Below are 15,438 nucleotides of genomic sequence, written 5' to 3' on the forward strand. Positions count from 1 at the left end.
GAGACAGAGGGAGAGAGAGAGATCCCAATTATAAATCCTTGTATTTTTAAATACCCAGTGTAAGCGATTCAAGTAGATGCCTTTGTAAATTTCTTTGACACGTTCAAACGAGGAAAGTTGAGCAGAAAGAAAATCAGGCCTGGAGTATTCCCCTTGTCCAAAACCAGGATTTTTGTTTTTTAAAATTAACCATTATTTGCTCCCTCGCTCTGCCTCCGCTGTTCACGCTGCCTTCGCAGAGCAGTGGGGAATCTCGTATTCCAGAAGCAGCAGAACGGAGAACACGGCGGTATTGGGCCCCGATCCCGGTCCTCCGACGGTTACACATCCGCATCTGCCTACCAAAGAAGGCCCACTGATGCCAACGTGGGGTTATTCCCCAGTCTTGAACGAGCTTTAACACTAGGGGAAAATTCTCCCTGACAAAATACTTGTTTGAAGTAGCAACAACGACAATGAAATGGATCTAGAAATCAGGGTGGTTTAGGGACGGCCACCATCGTTGGGAAGGATCAGATACCTGGCACTTTTATCCTCTTGTTGGAGAAGGCCGGTGCCAGTGGAAGCATCAAAGCATCCTTAGCCCGCTTGGTTTCAAAAGAGAGAGGCTGCTGGAGGATAGTCCCGGGTTTAATGCCATCGCATTCGCAGCCGGCCAAACCTTCCCGGCTTCAGGCGAGGCTTTCAGCCTTTGACTCAGTCCCAGCCACTCAGAATCCTTTTGATCTCGTCTGGTCCCATTTCATTCCAGTCAAATCCCTGATCTGCCACAGACCTGTCTTCACTCTGAAGGCAAATACAGGATTCTTCTGGGATCTTGGTCGGTTTGCATACTGGATCCACTACAACAGCAACAGCCAAACAAACAAACAAAGCAACAACGACCCTAGATTGAATAAATAACGAGGAATCGGTCGAGGAAAGTCTATTAGGTCCTTTTGAAAACTCCCTTATCCCGCTCGTGCCCGCTCGTGCTGATGAGCTTTCCTGTACCCATTCACTTTAATCGTTTGATAAATCGAAATTTGTACGCAAAATGTGTTTCCACACGGGCCACCATTGCAAATTAATCTGTACCAATTTGTTAGTGAACGAACTTTTTCTGATAAACAGTCTCAAGTGTTTTTGATATTTCTCTCTAGCTACAAAGAGAGGTCTGTATTTTTATACATGAATGAATGCATGTGTGTGTGTACACACTCGATGTCCCACACATGTTCTGTATTAATGTTGCAATCCTAAACACACACTGTAAGGTTTATTGAACATAGTGGGATTTACTTCCAAGTAGTTCAGGACAGAAGTGCTCTGTGCTCTATTTAGGCAGCACTTGTATCAAAAATTATAGAGCTGACTAATGAAGATCAGCACTAACGGAATGCAGTAATAATTAATCCAGTTAATCCCTCACTAATTTAATAGTGCCCAACAACCCACTTTTAAAACAAAAACAAAATTAGGGTAGGAGGGCTGTTTCTTGAATGGAACAGTAAGTTATTTGGGAAGATCGGGACGAATATATGACATAGTTAAGACTCCGTTCCCTATATAATATAGTTAAGACTGTAGAGTCTGAATTATTTGGGCTCATCGTCCCTGGAAGTGTCAAGTTGGCAGGAAACTTTTCCAAGGAAGAGGAGTTGAACGAGATGACCTTCGCCAATCCCTTCCTGTCCTTCAGCTCCAGCAAGGACGAGGTCTGGGCAGGGAAAGTTAGCCTGCCAACTTTTTGTCAAGCAACCCGTTCCCGTTCCCTGCCCCCTCCCCTCTCCAGATTCCGGACCGCGTTTTCCCCTTGGCTGGGAGCCGAAGGCTGCCCAGCCTCTGGAGAGAGCCAATCAGAGCGCGGCTCCCAGCACGTGGAGGAGAGGGAATCAAGAGCCAAGCTATTGCGGCTCAGGCGCTACACTTGTTCCCAGTGTCCTGGGCAGGAAGAGGGGCGACTTTGCCGGCGCTGCTGCTGTTGCCTGGTGGGGGGGAGGGGTGCCAGCCCAGCCCGGAGCCCGGAGCCCACACGCGCCGCCACCCGGAGCCCGGCCAGGCGCGGCGGCGCGGGAGGGGCCAGCACGCCCAAGCCATGAGCAACCAATATCAAGAGGAGAGCTGCTCCGACAGGCCCGAATGCAAAAGTAAATCGCCAACTTTGCTCTCGTCCTACTGCATCGACAGCATCCTGGGCCGGAGGAGCCCGTGCAAGATGCGGCTGCTGGGAGCGGCGCCCAGCCTCGCGCCGCTGGCCGGCAGGATCGAGCAGGACAAGGCCGGCCAAGGTAAGCCCAGCCCAGGGGGGCAGAGGAAAGAGCAAGCGGGCCTGCCAGGCAACTTCGCTTCTCCGGGCAGCTCCAGCGAGCTCCGCGGAAATCCTGCGCCCGGAGAGCGGGCCTAGAGCGCGGAGACCCCCTTGCAAGTGGCGTGGATGGGCGCGTGGGTCTGAGATGCAGGCGACCCACCGCCCAGGCGATCAGGAAGGTTAGGGGGCAGAAACGGACTGGGAGGAACTCCGCTTCCCCGCCACTCTTGGGGTCTCTTTTTTGCCTTGCCTTCCACCACCAGCTGCATCCCAGGCACGCCCGGGTCGCCTTTAGCTTGCTTGGGGAGAAGGGAGGTGGTGCCCCAAATGGGGCTCTCCTCTTATTTTTTTGGAGAGGGTGGGTTGAAGGAAGATAAGTAACGGCGGCAAGTCAGCAGGTCCCTGGCGCGTCTTTTCCGTTGCTGCTTCGGCGGCGCCTTTCCGCTGCCAGGCCTGCTTGGGAGGGCGAATAGCTAGGGCGTCCTTTGGCGGGGCTCCCGGTTGTAAAGAAGTGGGGCTCCGGGTAGAATGTGTTTGGAGGGGACAGAGAAAAAGCGTTTCCCCCCCCCCAACACGCATATATAGAGTTTTAAAATATTTTAAGCCTCTTTCTCTCCGGCCTTCCAATGCATGGGGATCTTCGGGTGCCCGCAGAGCCGCTGGAAATGCTTTTGACGAAGCCGACAGGTGTCAAATTGTCGGCTAGAGGAAGGGGACTTTTAATGAATGCACTTAAAAGAATAGTAATGTTAATAAGTCAACTAGTTGGAATAAAAACTAATGCGGAGAACAGTTAGCTTTTGCTTTCGTCCAGACACAATCCTCAAATTTATCTCTCCGTACAGTTCCTACAGGGGTGGGTTTTGATAGAGCTTTCTGTGAAGGATGTTGGTCTCGGGACGGGAAAGGGAGACGTCGAGAGATTCGACCTGGTTTGGCAAAAATAATTGCAGCTGCCCGCCTAGAAAGTTGAAAGCATCTGGGCTAAATGGGGGGGTGTATTTACACCCGGGCCCCCCACGCACAGTCTGCCCTTTGCTCCGAGTCCCGGGGCCCGTTTCTAGATGCAGACTGAGGGTCCCCCGGCTGGGCGGCAGCGAAACGTGCCCGGCCAGGTCGGTGATGGGTGCGTGTCTGTCTGTGTTCGTCTCCCCGGCAGGACCGGCCAAGGGCAGCCCCGGGGGCTTCGAGGCTGCCGAGCTGCACCTGCCGCCCAAGCTGCGCCGCCTCTACGGGCCCGGCGGGGGCCGGCTGCTGGCGAGGGCCGAGCGGGTAGAGGCGGGCGCCTCGTCCTGGGACTCGCTCAAGATCAGCCAGGCGCCGCAGGTCAGCATCAGCCGCAGCAAGTCGTACCGGGAAAACGCGCCCTTCCCGCGGGCCGCTGCCGCCCTCGACGAGCTGTCCAGCGGAGGAGGAGGAGGAGGAGGCGGCGGCCTCGACGGCAGGCCCGGCCGAGACGACGAGTTGCTGGACGACGAGGACGACGAGGATGACGACGACGACGACGAGGAAGAGGCCGAGGAGCTGGACGAGGAGCTGGAGGACGACGAGGAGCTGCTGGCCGAGGCCAAGGAGGCCCGGCGGGCCGCTGGGGGCCCCGTCGGCGTTGTCGGGGGACCTGGCGCGGCGCCGGGGACGGAGGGCGCCGACGGCTGCTCTCCCAAGGAGGAGCTGCTGCTGCCCGTCGACGAGCTGGTGGAGGGCAAGGACGGCGAGGACAGCGTGTGCCTGTCGGCCGGCAGCGACTCCGAGGAGGGGCTGCTCAAGAGGAAGCAGCGCCGCTACCGCACCACCTTCACCAGCTACCAGCTGGAGGAGCTCGAGAGGGCCTTCCAGAAGACGCACTACCCGGACGTCTTCACCAGGTAGGTGGCGAGGCGGTTGGGGAGGGGAGGGGGCAGCTGCCCAGCTTGGGGGTTCCGCGTGTCCCCAGGGCGCAAAGCGAGGTCAGCTGGTGCGGCTCCCCTGGCCACTCTTCGCTCAAGTTAGACGGGGCTGGAAGGAGACAATCAGTATAAACTCTTAAGATTAAAATCGACGGAGGGGTGTCTACGGGCAGAATCGGAAGCCTTGGGACTTGGGGATAAATGTACACGGCAAGAAGAAAAAGTGCGCGCGCCTGGGGATAACTTGGGAAGCTGTGAAACTGACGGAGTGGGATATGTTGGGAAATTCCCTTCTCCCCCCGTTGTGTCCCAGGGCTTTATTCAATCCACTCCGCGTCCAGAAGAAAGTCATTCTTTTTTTGAGGTTCCCTCTCCTCAGAAGTCCAGACACCCCATCCTTAGGATAGGAGGCGAGAGGGGCTTGTGTGGCTCAGCCCGAGTTCGCCGGCAAAGGACAGGTTAGAGGTGGGTTTTGGCCGCGTCTTTGTCAAACCCTCTCCGGGGTCTATTTTTGCCTTGATCCTCTGGCTAGTCTGTCGGGTATCAGTTTCAGCGCTCTCGGTGGAAGCTGGAGCGCTGCCCTGCCGCAGGGAAGCCCCGTGCGTATATATAGATAGATATAGTTTTGAAAAGATCAAAGTATTCCGCTTGAGAGGGCTAAAAATATGGGACGAGAATGGCAGCTTGCTTGGAAAGCTTTGGCAGAAGCCCCAAGCGCCCTAAGCGTCCGCCCGCCGGTTCAGGACGTTTCTGGGCACCGTCCAGAAAGAAAAAAGAAAAAGATTTTTTTTAAAAAGGGGGAGGGAATCCGGAGGGAGAAAGTCATTCTGATCCATTGCCTTGGCCTTGAGGTCTGCTCCTTACAGGGGTTTGAAGCAGAAGCCTAACCGGGCACGCTTACTTTGAAAGGAACCGGGCTGTTCGTCTTCCCCTGAAGCGCTGTATCAGACGTGTATCAGTTTGATCCGAATTAAAGCGGTGTCAAGTTGCATTTGCGCTTTCAAGGGGGAAATCCCTGCCTCCCGTTAACTAGAATCTGCTTGGGAGACGAACTTAATTGCAGTGAAAATGACAATAATGCAAATCCCCATTTTGTTTGCAAGTCTGTGCCTAAGTGGTTTGGTGGGTTTTTAATTTTTAAATCACTCGGTATCAGATCCTTTCCTTTCCTTTGGATTCCCCCGTACTCCTAAAATGCTCCCATTTGCAATCCGGAGAAAAGGAGCGGAGAGCATAACGCTATTAACGGGGTTACGCTCTCAATAAGTAGGCGAATTTCGTTTTGAGCTGCAAAGCCTCTTCTGCGAGGAATTCCTTTTACTGCATCCGGATCCGAGAAGGGTCGCTTTCAGCAATATTTGTAGCAAAGGTTTTGCTATTTACCAAGAGGAAAGGAATTACTGATCCTCAGAATAAAGAGATTCGTTTTGGCTTCTTATTAAGAGCGACCCTAATTCCCTTCCATATTCTACCCCTCCTTGGGGCTGCAATCCGGTTCCCATTTTAACAGAGTAGCCCACTGAAGTCGGTGGGATTTACTTCCGAGGAGACCCACGTAACTCAGTTTATTGCACTGTTAAAGTCGTTAGCCAAGGCTCGCCTCACCTCTAATATGGGGGGTGGGGAAGAGTATTTCCGTAGAAATGGGATGGGAAGCAGCGTTTATTTCTTGGCACATTTGCTGGAATCTCCTTCGGAGCCAGCGGGCGTAAGACGCAGCTTCGCCGGCGTGGCACAGGAAATCACCGGGATCCCCTTGCTTAGGAAACGGAACTGCCGGCTTGAGCGAAAGCTGCTGCCTTGCTTTGCCTCGCAGCCACTCAAGGCAACGGCCTGCCTAGGCAGCGCCCTTCCTCTGGAAGCCCGAGCGGCGTATGCTCCGATTTCGCTCGGAAAGGTCTTTGCAGTGGAATGTGCCGGCTGAGGCTGGAGAGGTTTAGCCAGGCCGCTCCTCCCATGGCGCACATCGGGGCAGAGAGGCTTTGGGGCGGCCATCTCTGTGAGGAGCCAGACCCTCGGGCTGGAGATCTTTTTTTTAAAAAAAGAAATAGTTGGCAGTCTGGAGGAGCTGGGCAAGGGCGAGCTGGTTCTTCCGCTCCAGCCCGGCCAGGCTCCCTCTCTGGCCAGCGCGGCGCTTTTCTTCCTAACGGAGGGAGAGCCAATTATCCCGGGAGCTCTCATATTCGAGGTAAACAGATTATAAGCAGTTTTCTAACATAGTAATGGTTTCCGATTTGCCTTAATTGTTGCAATAATAATCGCAATGAAGGGCTCGCGTTGCAGCTCAAAGGATCTCCTCTGTGCCGCGGCGCGGCGTTTGGAGGGGGAGCCTTGCTCCGGCGCGCGGGGCTGCGGGCCTTGGCCGGGGTCGCGGCCCTTCCCAGCAGACTGTCAAAGCCCCTGCTCGCAAGTTTTCCTCTTTTCACTTCCTCCAAACATTGTCCCCTTCGTAACAACAACGGGAGGAAAGGTATTTTTTTTGGGGGGGGGGAGGGACACGCAGATCAAAACAAGAAACTTGGGAGGTGTTTTTTTTTTCTAGTCTGCTTTGTGCACCCGATTTCAAGCTAGCCTTCTCAGGATGTGGAGAGTGAAACGCTTCCTGGTTTGGGATATTAATTTTTTTGCGGGGAGTGGGGGTATTGGGGGCATTCCGGGGCGATCCAGCGTCAGTGCCAGTAGGAACTGGAGCGAAGGGTAGGAAACTGGCCTTGTTTGGGACTTTGCATGTGGATGGCTCTCCCCTATATGGGCAAAGAAGGAAGGAGGAGTAGTAGCCTTCACCAAGGCGGTGAGCCGCGGGACCCTTTCTTTCCCGCTACCCCGCTTCACAGGGCCTCACCTGAGCGTGTGTCTTGTTGTGCTTGTTTCCCTCCCAGGGAGGAGCTGGCGATGCGCCTGGATCTGACCGAAGCCAGAGTGCAGGTGAGTCCAGGGGCAGCTGCGATGGGGACTGGGAGCGCTCTCTCGGCGGGCTTGGGGTCCCCGCAGGTGGGGAGGGAGAGGAAATATTGTTTAAGACCCTTGAACCCAAACAGGCGCTCGCTCCTTCTCTCCTCCCCCACACCCCCAAATTAAGACCAAACGCTGGGTGATGGGTGCCAGTCTGCCCTTTCCCTCGTTGAAACCAGTTAATTTCGTTCCGGCTCTGTACGGGGGGGAGCAAGCCCCCAGCAGCTTTCCTTCTGCCCCCTTTCCACCCCCACCCCGATGAAAGAACTAGCTGTGGTTGTCAGCCCAACGCAGCGAGAAGTAGGTATTTGCCTGCGCTCTCAAATGGCCCATCGGGCCTCCATCAAAGGGCACTTTGGCGCTCGAGCAAACAGGGAGGGGCTGTTTGGTTTCCTCTCCGCTTGGCCCGAAGAGAGTCAGCTAATGCTATTTGATTTCCTCGATTTTGTTTTTGGCTCGACGGTGCAATGCTATTAGAAGGTGTTTGCTCCCCCACCCCGAGCCTGGAGGCTACGCAGCGCGGAGAGCCAGGCGCTCCACTCGTCCCTCTTCGGCCAACCCCCCGACAGATGGCGGCGGCCTTTTGCCTCCGCGCAAATCACTTTACACTGAAAGTCAGGCGCGGCGAAAGCATCATAAATTCCATATGGCTCATTTAATACACAACAGCTTCTCGCATTAGAGGGGCTAATGAAGAGCCCGGTCCCCTCCTTTCTGTTGACACATTTCTCCATTGTCAAACAGAGATGTGACAGCAAATCAGGATTTTCAGCTCAGGGGAATGAGTCGTGGGAAAGTTAAATAACTAAGAGAGAGACAGAGACAACCCCCCTTTTCTTTCTCGCCCTCCCTTCCCTCCCTATTCAGTGGAGAAGATGTAATTAAGGGGAATATGAATTATTAGAGCCCCTCGGTTTACCTTTGGGTGTACTCAAACTTATTAATTCAATAAGAGAGGGGGAATTTGCAGTGGGGCCAAGTTGCTAATTGAGTTGGAAACGGAAAAGACGCGCCGAGACGCCACGTTTGCCGTTGCCTTGAGCCGCAGTTCCTAGGCTGGCTGCGCTGGGACCTTCCTATAGGCGAGTGGAGCAACACAAACGAGAAGATGGTCCCGGTCTCCCTGCCCCCTCCCCCCCCCGAATATGTGGCTCTCTTTCTCATTTTCCCCAACCTATTTCCAAATAATTGCCTCCTATGGAAGCCGAGGCTGCAATCCTATTATATATCCTCACATGGGGAGTAAATCCCATTGAACTCGGTGAGATTTACTTCTGAGCATACACCTATGGGGTTGCAATTGTCAATCTGTTTAGATTTTAGAAAGTAGCCCTCCCGTTTTTATTCCTTTCCAAATTTGGAGAGGGATATATTTTCGGTAGTATTTCAGCGCTTTGGCTCCAAAACTGGAGAAATATGTCGATGGCTGATATGACTATATAGAGAACCCCTCCCTGTTTTTATTAATAACTAGGAAAGGGGAGGGAAGCTTGTTTATTGCTGCCCCTTTTGCTTTTCATCTCCCCCCGCTGAAAAGACCCGAGCTCTTTGCAAAATGTGAGCGTTCTCCCCGAGAACGGCTCTGGTGGCGGCTCTGAGTGTGGGTGGCTGCGGAGATGGCGTAATAACCACAATAATAATAATGAAAAATAATTTGCACGGACTGGGAAATTAGCGTTAGAGCCTTTTAAGTGCCGCTAAGAAGGCATGGGTTTAAAATTGTCATAAAAGAAAACATGATGTTTAGCGTGTGTGGCTGGCGAAAACATTCAACTGTCTGTCAAACAGTGGAGTTGAGAAAAGGCGGGGTGTGTAGGGGGGGAGAACCCGCTGAAAAGGCTGTATACGTGGAAGCTTTTGAAGAAAATAGGAGAACATTAGGCGAGGTTGCTTGAATGCAGTCGCATTGGTTGTATTATGTATTATGAAGGAGCGTCTTGCAGAAAGGCAGCCGCTTAAGAAGGAGCTGTTGCGTGTGTTTCTACCTGTAGCCCAGGAAGCCCAGCCAAGTCAGAGCCTGCTCAAGCTGATGGATCACTCCCGTTAAGAATAAATAGATCTATATTAAGCCTGCCTTGGCCAGGCCAAGGGCTGGATCCACTTTAAGGTCACCACCAGAGAAACAAGATGCGTTTAATTATTGTCTTTATTTCCAATAGGGCACCATCTATTTGCATGGCGCTTTTACAGATTCCCAGGGACGCGGGGCGGGGGAGAGAGGCAGGTCTCTGCCAGCGAGGAGCTTGGCGTCTAAATTTCTACCGTGAGGGGGACACTAAGGAAGACACGGAGAAAACTGATTTGTGATGTCACTGTCACGTAGTTCTGTCCCATTTTGGGTCTGCATGCTCAGCAGTGAAACTTCCCACCCCTCTGCCCAAGCCATTTGCTTCGACATTCTCGCCCACCGATCTGGCAGGCACGAAAGGCATGGAGGAAAGGCAAAATGGGGTCTGGGCGCAGAGAGGTGGGCGCTCTTTTGCCAAGCCAGAAGCCCTTGCTTCCCTTTCTCCTTGGTTCCCTTTCCTCTAGGGGCCTCTCCCTGGGCAGGAGCGCTGGGTAGTTTCAGACAATGACTGCCCCAGAACCGCCACGGAGGCCCGAAGATGTGCGCTGCGCTTAGGCCCAGGTCCCCCGACGGCCTTGGCGCCGAAGCGAGCGCTGGGCCTTCCCGGAGGAGGGGGAAGAGGAGGCGTCGTCGTCGTCGTCGTCGTCTCGGGGCTGCCGAGGAGCCGCGCTTGACTAACCGCCTTGCCCCCCTCCCCACCCCCTTGTTTTATGTTTTGGCTTCCAGGTCTGGTTCCAGAACCGGAGAGCCAAATGGCGGAAGAGGGAAAAGGCCGGCGCCCAGAGCCACCCGCCCGGCCTGCCTTTCCCTGGGCCCCTCTCGGCGTCTCACCCGCTCAGTCCCTACCTTGATGCTAGTCCTTTCCCTCCTCACCACCCAGCTCTCGACTCCGCCTGGACGGCCGCCGCCGCAGCCGCCGCCGCCGCCGCCGCCTTCCCCAGCCTGCCGCCTCCTCCTCCCGGCTCGGCAGCTCTGCCCCCCGGCGGGACCCCGCTAGGCCTCAGCACTTTCCTGGGAGCGGCCGTGTTCCGACACCCGGCCTTCATCAGCCCCGCCTTCGGCAGGTAAACTTGAAGCAGGCGCGGCCTAAACCTCCTTCTTCCCCCCCCCCCCACGCTGTCAACTAGAAGACCGTTACCGACGCGCGCACGTGCCGCGGCGGCGCTTCCTCCCGAGTACGCATGCGTAAGGCACGCTTCGGTGTCGAAGTGGGCGGGGCCTCAAGGGAATCCTGAGGGTGGGAATGGCGAAGGCAAGTCTTGGCCTGCCTGGTATTATATAGATTTGGGCGCGGGTTGTGCGCTGAGGGCCTCGCGCGTGAAGGTGCAGCGGTGCTTCTGAAGGCATGGGAAGGGAGAGTGGCTCTGTCTCCCACAGGACTAGATCATGGGCCATTCATTGGCCTCATCCAGCAAGCTCTGTCTGGCCATTTTCTAGACCTGGCGCAGGAGTGGTGGAACTTTTTCTGCTTCAAAACTTCAAGGGACCTGAGACGCTTCCTGCTCAAACCTTCAGAAGTTCCTTTCAGGGTTCGCTGGGCCTAACTCCCGCACTTATGGGCTTGGTGGCGCTGGAGAGGTTCCCTCCTTGTGCTGACAAGAATGACCTAGATGTCCATGCCTGGACAGGATGCAATAGTTCAGTCGCTTTGCTTCTGGGTTGCAAGTATAGCTCCCCAGTCTTTAGAATATGGAATTCGTATGAGTTGGGAATAATGATGATGATGATGATGATGATGATGTGTGCAAAGCTCATGGTACCCTCCTGTTCCCTAAATGGATAGAGATAACTTTAAAGGAAAAGGCCAGTCACTGGCATTTGCATTTAGACCATGATCTTAAGCTCACTGGCTGGAAGGTACTCCTAAGATTTTCTTCTAGCTAGATGGCTTGGCCACATAATATTATTTAGGTGATTGGATGACAGTCCGTTTATTAGAATAATCTTAACTTTTAAAATGGTCTACGTGCGTTTTAACACATTCATTTTACCTTTCATCTTTGTTGATATTTGATCCCACACTAAATAGTCACAGAAAAGCATAAAATGAAATCGAGAAAGGGGTTTAAAAAATGAATAAAGACAACTTAAATCCACTGAAAAGTCACAGCAGTGCTGTCTAGTTTACACCTAAACGGAAAACCAGGCTTGTTAGTCAAGGATAAAATAAAATAAGTGATACTGCAGCTACCTTTCTCTAAACAATAACCAAACAATTAATTTAAAGAAGTCAATAGGTAATTATAAAGTGACAAAAAAGCATTGTCGGGATTTATGGAAGCCGGAGAGAGGTTGAAAATGGAAGGGCAAAAGAACTGCAGTGATGTCTCTACTGATGAGAACAAAGAAGAGATAGATTCATCGCAGGCGAGACGCCACTTAACACAATTATGTGTTGGAGGAGGGTTGGGGAAAATCCAAGTAAAATTTAGTTTTGTGTCGTGGGGGAACGCGAGAGCCGCCCAGCTACAACGAAAGCGTTTCTGCCTTTCCCCTAAGCCCCCGAGTGACTCAGTTTCCCTCAAGGCAGACAGGCGGCTACGGGGTTGTCACGCCCCCTACTTGCCGCCGTGATTCTACACTTGGAGCGCTTCTCTCTGGCTGCATCAGCCGGAGCCCTTGCGCTACCTCCCCTTGCGCCCCCCATCAGATTGAAAAATGAGTTGTAAAATGCTTACTAAACTGCCTGGCTAATAGGCTGTGCGATCAAAATAGGCAGGCGACGAAAAAAGAGAGCGAGGAAGTAGTGAAGGGAGCAGAAGAGGAAAGCAGAGACTTTCCTCCTCGCGCTTCCATCTTGCTCTTAAAATGCGAAGTTTTTAGGAAAGCTTTTCGCCTTCCATAGAAACTGCCTTCTGAAAAGCCAAGCCACTGTGCATATAGGGTTCCCCGTTTTGCTATTTGTGTTTTTTTAAAAGAAAAACACCCTCGGAAATCGTAGCCTATAAGAGAGCAGCAAGATGCAGACCGTCCCACTTCAGGGCTGAGCTGCGCGAAGAATTTCAGGAGCAGAGAGTCGGGGAACCCCCCCTCCCCGCGCCCAAGTAATCCTCCCCAAGGCCCTCCCCGCGCCAGCCAGCCAGCCAGCCAGCCAGCCCGCAGTCCGGGAGCTTAGGAGGCTCCGGGCTTAGTATGTAGCCCCTGTTGCCTTCCAGGCCCACAGTTCAGTTCCTAGCCGTGATGATGTCAATAATCACCTCCTTGGTTAATGGAGAGTCTGTATATCTCGACGTGCCAGTCAAGGGGGTCAGTTGCTCTCTTCAGAGCGGCTGCTCCGGGGAGAGGTAAGGAAGGAAAACTAGAGGGGAAGGCATTTCCAAGATTGTGTCATTGAGCCGGGATGCTAGGGTTGCCGGAGAATAATTGGCATTCCACTGTGCGGAAATCCACAGGGACGGCGCGCCCTGCTGGGCGTGGGCATCCGCCCCGCGAAGGAGCCGAGCGGCAGACACCGCTTCGGGCATCCAGGACCTCTAATAAGGCGGGCCGAGGAAAGTATAGACATCGGAAGGGCAAGGGGAGGGGCGCCCGAGAAGCGAACGCGAAGGACAAGGGGAAAGAGCCCGCGGAGGCAGCGGAAAGAACCACCGCTGTAGCTTGGGGAAGATGGAAGTGGCGGGAGAGGAGAGGGAAAAGTCTCGATTGTTACTACTATTTATTATTAGCAATAGTTTTTTAAAAAATATTATTCTCTCTGATCACAGTATAAGTCGCAGGCTCAAGCGTCGCCTGCCAGCGAGCTCCTGTCACTAGCAAATGGGAGAGGATTAGGCGCCTTACAGACAATCTCGTTGACTGGGCGTTTCTCTTCCAACCCCGCCTGGCTTATGCTGCCCCGAGAAGGGCCGCGAGTAGGAACCGGCCAGACCTTAAGCTTGGAAAACCCAGGATTCGAATCGAGGCCCGGGAGGGAACAGAGGCGGGACCTTGTTTTGCACACCGCCCCGGGATCCAGACAGGGTGAAGGGCGGTATAAAAGCACTGATCAAATACATAAAGAGCATGCGGCTGTTGCCCGGGTCGGGATTGGCCGCTCTTTCACTCGCAGCCCTCTAATTCTGGGGTAGCCAACTTGACGCTCCCCATAAAGTTGTGGAACGACAAAGCCCAGGAGCCCCCCGGCAACGGCTCAGTAGTAGTGGGAATTGTAGTCTCAACTGTATGCGGAGGGTCGCGGGTTGGGCTTTCTCCGCCTTAAATTGTATAAGCGGAGGTTGAGAGTCCTCCGGAGGCCTGTTTCCTTGCCTTTGAAAGTGGGTTTGCCCTTGAATGGACTACAACGCCCATGAGCCACACTCCCTGGGCCTGATGGGAGCTGGAGTCCAGCAGCCCCCCGGCCTGTTTTAAAAGTAGCCTGAGGCGGATGATGCAATGTAGGGGCGCTTTTGTTAGTGACACGGGGTTCTGGGGGTGTCGCCTGGTCGCCACCCCCTCTTCCGGGCCAGGGCGAAGCGCGCGCGGAGGCGAGTGGGCCTCGCACTGACCGCCCGGCCTGTGTCCTCTTGGCTTGCAGGCTCTTCTCCACCATGGCCCCGCTGACGAGCGCGTCCACCGCGGCCGCCCTGCTGCGCCAGCCGGCCCCGAGCGTGGAGAGCGCCGTGCAGTCGGGCGGCCTCTCGGATCCGGCCACGGCGGCAGCGGACCGGCGCGCCTCCAGCATCGCGGCGCTGCGGTTGAAGGCCAAGGAGCACGCGGCGCAGTTGACGCAGCTCAACATCCTCCCCGGGAACAGCACGGGCAAAGAGGTGTGCTAAGCAGCCCCGACGGGGCGGGGCGAGGCCGGCCAGAGATCGCCTGGCGGAGGAGCGAAACCCAAGACCAAAACGGGAGAGCGAGAAGCAAGACAGACACATACAAAAAGAGATCGAGGATCCGCGGCGGAGAGCTTCTCCTCCGGTTCGGTACTCGGAGCAAGCCAGGCTCCTGCTTTTCATGCTTCCCTCGGGCCATTCAGCAGAAGCTCCTTGGCTGGGACTACCCCACGCACCCGCCACCCCTTCCCCAATGTCATTCCGTTTCTTGAACACCCAAGTACATCCCAAGGAGGAGAAAGGAGAGAGGACCTTTCGGAGCGGGGCGCGTGGGCAGGTACAGCGTGGCGGCGCAGCCCACGCCCCTCTCTCTCCCTTCGCCACATCTAGTCTTGTCACCCTGGGCCGATCTTAAGAGGAGCTTTGGGAGGACGTCGAAACCAAGGATGCTGCTTGGGCCAGGCCAAAAGGAAGCCAATGATGCGATGCTGTGTTAAAACGAACCGGTGCACTTAATAAGGCAAAAGGGGATCGGGGTGGGATCGGGGAGAGAGTCTGGTCTTTTCCTTTTCCTTTTCTTTTTTTTTGTCTGTGTGTGGAGGGGTCCTCCTATCATCACACCAACCAAGGGTTTTATAGCAAACCAAAGGGAAAAATAACAGTGCTAGAATATGGACTGTTTTAAAAAAAGAAGTCACTAAACTGTGATGCTCTGTACATACCATTGTTATTAAAAAAAATAAGAAAAAGAAAAAAAAGAAAAAAGAAACACAGCAACCCAGAGCTTTGTATATTTGAAATGTTATATAACAATTGCACTCCGTGTAGTGTTTGTACAAGTTTGTCATTTCTGTAGATTCTTACTGTGTTGTAGATATCATAGGGTCCCTAGACAAATATTTATGTACAAACCCTTTATTTAACTTATTAACTGTAGAGGTTCCTGAAACCAGAGAGAGAGAGAGAGAAAGGGAAAGAGAGTTGAAAAAAGAGAGAGACAGGGCGTCGGTACAGTGCTTTTGTGTAATGTTGTTATTGCTCTCACTTTCCCTTGCGACCAAGTGGAAAAGTGTCACCCATAGAAAATAAAATATATATATATACATTTATGAAGAATTTGAAAAGATACCTGGAGATGCAGCGTCATTGGAAGTAAATTGTGCTTCAGCACCAAGGTGGGGGAGGGCTAGGGTACCAAGGACTTGATTGAACTCTCCAGCTTTACAGATATTTGTCTGATAGATGCCTAAAAATATATGTAAACAGAAAAAATGAAAAGATTTTATTACTTTCACAAGCTTTCTAGGCAAGATTATTTTCCCCCTAACCCAAATTGGTTTTAATGTTAAAAGACACTCCCCCTTTCCCAACCTGGTGCCTCCATGGAAGTCCAAAATATCTGGAGAGCACCAGGATATATGGAAAATTGGCCTAGGCACAGGCTGACAGCTGTGGGCAGGTAACAGGTTGGCAGCACAAATCTTTTCCTGA

General features: G+C 53.4%; 2 protein-coding genes and 1 long non-coding RNA gene across 4 annotated transcripts in view; 1 reads left to right on the forward strand and 2 right to left on the reverse strand.

Annotated features, from left to right (window-relative positions):
* Positions 1–10,160, reverse strand: part of LOC309340257 — a 557,080-nt gene extending 546,920 nt beyond the window's left edge. For both annotated transcript variants that reach the window (XR_014155893.1, XR_014155894.1), the window contains exon 1: positions 10,043–10,160. This is a non-coding gene — a long non-coding RNA (uncharacterized lncRNA). The remainder of the gene's footprint in view (positions 1–10,042) is intronic.
* ARX (aristaless related homeobox) lies at positions 1,591–15,075 on the forward strand. Its single transcript, XM_081858897.1, has 5 exons — positions 1,591–2,270; positions 3,450–4,155; positions 7,056–7,101; positions 9,923–10,260; positions 13,710–15,075. The coding sequence occupies exons 1-5, from the start codon at positions 2,078–2,080 to the stop codon at positions 13,948–13,950; spliced, it is 1,524 nt and encodes a 507-aa protein (XP_081715023.1). The 5' UTR covers positions 1,591–2,077; the 3' UTR covers positions 13,951–15,075.
* The window catches only part of POLA1 (DNA polymerase alpha 1, catalytic subunit), a 179,094-nt gene continuing 178,162 nt past the window's right edge, over positions 14,507–15,438 (reverse strand). Inside the window, exon 38 of the transcript XR_014155869.1 lies at positions 14,507–15,193. The gene's annotated coding sequence lies outside the window, so the exon portion shown is untranslated. The remainder of the gene's footprint in view (positions 15,194–15,438) is intronic.

Source organism: Podarcis erhardii, assembly GCF_964252035.2.
Source record: "Podarcis erhardii genome assembly, chromosome: 4".
NCBI classification, from domain to species: domain Eukaryota; kingdom Metazoa; phylum Chordata; class Lepidosauria; order Squamata; family Lacertidae; genus Podarcis; species Podarcis erhardii.